This window comes from Fukomys damarensis, unplaced genomic scaffold (assembly GCF_012274545.1).
Source record: "Fukomys damarensis isolate Sample0158 unplaced genomic scaffold, DMR_v1.0_HiC HiC_scaffold_19, whole genome shotgun sequence".
In the NCBI taxonomy this organism is placed as follows: domain Eukaryota; kingdom Metazoa; phylum Chordata; class Mammalia; order Rodentia; family Bathyergidae; genus Fukomys; species Fukomys damarensis.
The window spans coordinates 57,116,048-57,121,680 of NW_022900931.1; the positions used below are offsets into that span (position 1 = coordinate 57,116,048).

Sequence of the window (5,633 nt, forward strand, 5' to 3'; positions counted from 1 at the left end):
ATATATATATATACACACACATACATACAATGGAGTATGACTCAGCCATAGAAAATAAGAAACTAGAGAGTTATAGCTAAATGGATGCACACTGAGGTCATAATCAAGTGAAATAAATAGGACACACGTGTAAATACTGAAGTTTCTCTGGTATGAGAAACTAAGTGTAAATAAGGATCAAAATGTATAATTGATAATGTGAAATAGGAAGAAAAGGTCTAAAGGGGAAGGGGAAGTGGGAGGAGTAAAGGAAAGGAAAGAAGGGAAAGGAAAAATATGAGAAAAGGGAAAAATGGAAACAAAGTCTTTGTAAATAGGGAGGGGTGGAGGGTTTGAAGAGAGGGCAGGGGAATGGGGAAAAAATAAGAACCAAGATATATCACATAAATTCCCAATGATGAGTGTAACTGTACTGTATACCTAAAAAGTACCAATAAACAAAAAAATAAATGAGACAGATATATCTGAAAAAAATATGTTGGGTTATTTTTACTTGGTTTACACTGCTTTCTTTGCTATCACCCCATTTATTACTGACATTAACAGTAGGCTGCAGCTAAATGTGCAAAAATTGAAACTTGTATACAGTCTCCTTCCCCAAGGAAATTAAAATATCAACAGGTTGTTGAAAACATTTGCAGTAAAAATCATGAGCATAAGAAAACAGAATAATTAAGTAAACTGGTGTAGCCAGTTAGGAAAATTTTAAGCTTTTTTTACATCATGTATGGGTTGTTTATGATGAAAAACATGGAATTTTACTGAAAAGGACTGAATACATAATTACATGTATAGTGTGGCTACATCTGTATTCTATTTATGGAAAGCAGACTAAGGAGAAGTAGCTAAATCTTTTTCTTTATCACTCTATTTTCATTTTTTAAAAACTGATGTCAGGGCCTTTGAACTGAGCTACATCTTCCGCCCTTTTTATTTTTTGTTGTCAGAATCTCACTAATCTGTCAAAACTGGGCTTATGCTTGTGACCTTCCTGCCTCAGTCTCCCAGAGTTCTGAGATAACAGGTGAACACCACAATGCCCAGCTATCTAAGTCTTAACTATCCTTTCCTTTCTTTTGCCTTTACTTCCATTCTTTCTTCCCTTCCCTTTCCCTTCTCCCTCTTTCTTCCTCTCCTTTACTGTTTCACACTTTCTTTTTTCCTCCGTGTTTCTCTTATTCTTTTTTCCTGCCTCCATCAATACCTTCTTCATTAGAGTACTATTGGGCTGGGGTTTTAGCTCAGTGGTGCTGCTGCTTGCCTTGCAAGCGCAACGTCCTGAGTTTGATCCCCAGTACCAAAACAAAACAAATGAACAACAAAAAAGTACTCTATTATATGGATCTACCATAATTTGTTTGCTTAAAGCTTATTGAAAGCCATTTATGTTTCTACATTTTTTGGATTTGCCTTTGAGGAGCATTCTTTCTTTGTTTCTTTGAGATATGGTCTCACTATATAGTTCAAGCTGGTCCTGAACTCACTATGTAGCCCAGGTTGGTCTTGAACTTGAAGCGATCCTCCTGCCTCAAAGTACTGGGATTATAGGAATGTGCCACTATGAACAACTTCAAAGAGGAACATACAATTCTATACTCTGAAAATTATTTCTTTTGGGAGCTAGGCATGGTGAATTGATCTCTCATGATCCCTTTTTTTTGGGGGGGGATAATGGGGATAGAACTCGGGTCCTTGAGCTTGTGAGGCAGGCAGTGGAACCACCGAGCTAAATGCCCAGCCCCCTTACTATTTTTAAGAGGTCTATCTTTTCATGGTCACTGACCGCCATCCTGTCTTGTGTATCTGATATTCTGTCTTCAGATTGGCTCAGTCTGCTGTGTATACTTTCAATAGTTTTTAATCTCCTTGACATCAGCTTGAATCTCTTTCATGGTTACCATTTCTTTCCTATGCTGAGGATTTATGGCTTCCATCATGATCCTGAACTTACCTATTTTTTAAAATCTCTTTCTGTTCTAGAGGCTCTAATCATGTCTTTTATTCTGCTCACCATCTCTGTAGTCATCTGGGAAATTATTTCTGCTTTGAATTTTTCTAGAGCCTCATTCATATTTTGTTACTTCCTGTAGTATCAGTTCAGGGTGTCCAAGTGTTTTTTGTGGTTTTTTCCCCCCCTTTTCTTTTTTGGTTCTGGGGATCCAACTTGGGACTTTGTGCTTCCAGAGCAGGTGGTGGCACCACTAAGCTAAATCCCCAGCCCCCATGCACTGTATTTATTTGAGGGGGTACTAGGGATTGAACTCAGAACTTCAAGCTTGCCAGGTAGTTGCTATGCTGCTGAGCTAAATCCCTGGCTCCATGCACTGTTTTTTGTTTATTTTTTTATTTTTTTATAGCAGGGATTGAACTTAGGACCTTGCATTTGGAAGGCAGGTGGCAAAACCACTGAGCGAAACCCCCAGCCCACTGTATTTATCACACCTCATACAATGAGTTTCCATCTCACCCCAGTCAGAATAACTATCATCAAGAACACAAAAAACATGGCTAGGTGTAGTGACAAATTCTTGTAATCCCAGAACTTGGGAGGCTGAGGCTGTGAGCTGCTTACCAGTCTGGGCAACACAGCAAGTTCAACGTCAGCCTGAACAACAAAAGCAAGACCCTGACCCCCATCAATCAATCAATCAACCAAAATCTATTATTATATGTCAAATGATTGCAAGCATGCATGGGAGAATCGGGGGCTGACAACCCTTCTAAATTGCTGGTGGGAATATAAATTAGTACAGCCACTGTGGAAGTTAGAAGAGGTTTCTAAGAAACTAACATTAGGAATGTTATTACATTAAAATATTACTATTATATTTGTGTTACAGCATGCCAGTAATTCCATCAGCTGAGGCAAGAAAGTGTGTTGCAAGTTTGAGTCTAGGCAACTTAATGAGACCCTTTGACAAAATTTTAATTTTAAAAAGACTGAGGATGTAGATCAGTGAGAAGGCCTAACACAAAGTTATATAAAAAATACAAGTATCCAACTATAGGATAAATAGCAGTATATTCTTAAAATGGAATAGTATAGAAAATACACTACTGCCAACATGCAATAATGTACAAATCTTTAAAAACATTCAATGAAATAAAGCAGTGCAGAAAATAATTCATGACATGTATATATACAAATTTTAAAAACATGCAAAAACTGTAACTCAGGGAAGTAGTCATCTTTAGGGACGTAACAAGTAGTTTATTATAGAGAATGCAACGAGAATTAAAGTTCATAGCTTTTGTCTTCTCTTGTAGAGCTTAATTCTGATAATTCTGTTAGTTGGGTATTATATAAATATTTTTTAATAAGTCATTTGAATCAGCAGGAACAGCTAAAAGCTTTAGTTTTATAGATGATTAAGTTCAATGATCACATCCTTTTCTCATGCTTTGAAACAATATATAGCTATGTAGTGTGACTTTAATAACTATTATTACATTTGTGATTAAAATAACATGAAAGTGTTTAAGCAGGTTTTTAAAAGAAAATTAAAGGATTACAATAGCTTGGAAAGAGTTCACGAAGAAATTCCTTCATTTATTACACTTCCAAATTTTCTACCTTATGAATTCTCTGATGGACAATCAGATTTCTCTTATAACTGAAGGACTTAGCACATTCATTACAAACATAAGGTTTTTCACCTGTGTGAGTTCTTTGATGAACAATGAGATTTGTCTTCTGGCGGAAACACTTTCCACATTCATTACATTTATATGGTTTTTCACCTGTGTGAGTTCTTTGATGATGAATCAGATATGACTTCCTGCTAAAGGCTTTCCCACACTGAGGACATTCATAAGATTTCTGCCCTGTATGTATTTTCTGATGTACAGTGAGGGTTGCCTTCTGGCGAAAGGACTTCCCACATTCATTACAGATGTAGGGTTTCTCCCCTGTATGAATTCTCTGGTGCAGATTGAGATTCGTCTTCTGACTGAAGGATTTCCCACATTCATTACATTCATATGGTTTTTCTCCAGTATGAGTTCTGTGATGATCAATGAGGTATGCCTTCATCCTGAAGGCCTTTCCACAGTGAGGACATTCATAAGATTTCTCTCCTGTGTGCGTTCTCTGATGTGCAATAAGGGTTGTCTTCTGGCGGAAAGATTTTCCACATTCATTACAAATATAGGGTTTCTCCTCATTATGAGTTTTCTCATGAAGAGCAAGAGTTGTCTTCTGGGAAAAAGATTTCCCACATTCATTACAAATATAAGGCTTCTCCCCTGTATGAGTCCTCTGGTGTACAGTAAGGTTTGCCTTCTGATGAAATGACTTCCCACATTCTTTACAAATGTAAGGTTTTTCCCCTGTATGAATTCTTTGATGTAAAGAAAGAGTTGTCTTCTGGCGGAAGGACTTCCCACAATCATTACACACATATGGTTTCTCTCCAGTGTGTGTTCTCTGATGACGAATGAGGTGTGACTTCAATCTGAAGGCATTCCTACACTGTGGACACTCATAGGACTTCTCCCCTGTATGTGTTCTTTGATGATCAGTGAGGGCTGTCTTTAGGCGAAAGGATTTACCACATACATTACAAACAAAGGGTTTCTCTCCTGTGTGAGTTCTTTGATGGTCAATGAGATATGACTTCCTCCTAAATGCATTTCCACACTGATGACATTGATAGGGTTTTTCCTCTGTGTGAATTCCCTGATGAAGAATCAATACTGACTTCCTGCAGAAAGATTTCCCACATTCAGTGCAGGTATGTTTTTTTTCAGTATTGGTTGCTCTTCTCTTTTTATTATATACAGGTGGGTTTTCCCCTCTGTGTGCTCTATTAGGTGAAATTAAGCCTCCCTTTTTAAGGAATGGTTTTCCACAGTTATTAAATGCAAATGACTGTGTTGGAGTTACCATCTTTTGATACTGCATAATCACATCATTATGACTAAAAGTCCTGCTACTTTGATTATGGGATTTAATTTCAGGATGAGCTGTTTCTTGCTTAGTATTAAGGAATGATTTCTCATATTCATTATACTCATTAAGTCTTTTTCTTGCAGGGCTTAGATTACTGATTACTAATTCTGAAACATTTTCCAAAGTCTTTCCATAAGGGTCATATTTAGGAGGTAGATTTTTTGAATTAACAGGCTTTTTGACTAGGGTAAATGTCTTTTCATATACATTACTCTTCTCTTTTATTAGTTTTTTGTGGTTAATGCATACAACTGATCTAGAATACTTATCTTGGTGTTCCTTGAATTTCATTAAAAAGTCTTCAGCTTTCCAGTTTTCTTCTAGAAAAACATTAATAACAGTTTGTCAATTTTCACACATTTTTTAGGGAATAGAATTATATGAGAATCTAGCATATGAGGCTAAAAGAGACCCAGAACAAGTTACACCCTACCTACTAGACAAACAAAAAAACACAAAATCTAAACAAAACTACTTCAGTGTGGGAATGAATGGAAAAAAAAAGAAAGAAAGAAAAATACTTTTTTTGGAGACAGGATCTTGTTATGTAAGGGTCTTGTTTATGCATGCATTGAACTATGTAGCCCAGGGCTGGGGAAGTAGCTCAGAAGCACTGAGCCTGCCTGGTAAGTGCAAGATCCTGAGTTTGAGTCCCACTACTGCGGGGGGGGGGGGAAGGGTC

The 5,633-nt window shown here is 37.0% G+C and overlaps 1 protein-coding gene across 1 annotated transcript in view; it reads right to left on the reverse strand.

The window, feature by feature from the left end:
• The window catches only part of LOC104867533 (zinc finger protein 425), a 71,712-nt gene that overhangs the window by 49,741 nt on the left and 16,338 nt on the right, over positions 1–5,633 (reverse strand). The window contains exon 5 of the mRNA XM_033765984.1: positions 3,557–5,271. Coding sequence (XP_033621875.1) covers positions 3,557–5,271 — 1,715 coding nt within the window. The remainder of the gene's footprint in view (positions 1–3,556; positions 5,272–5,633) is intronic.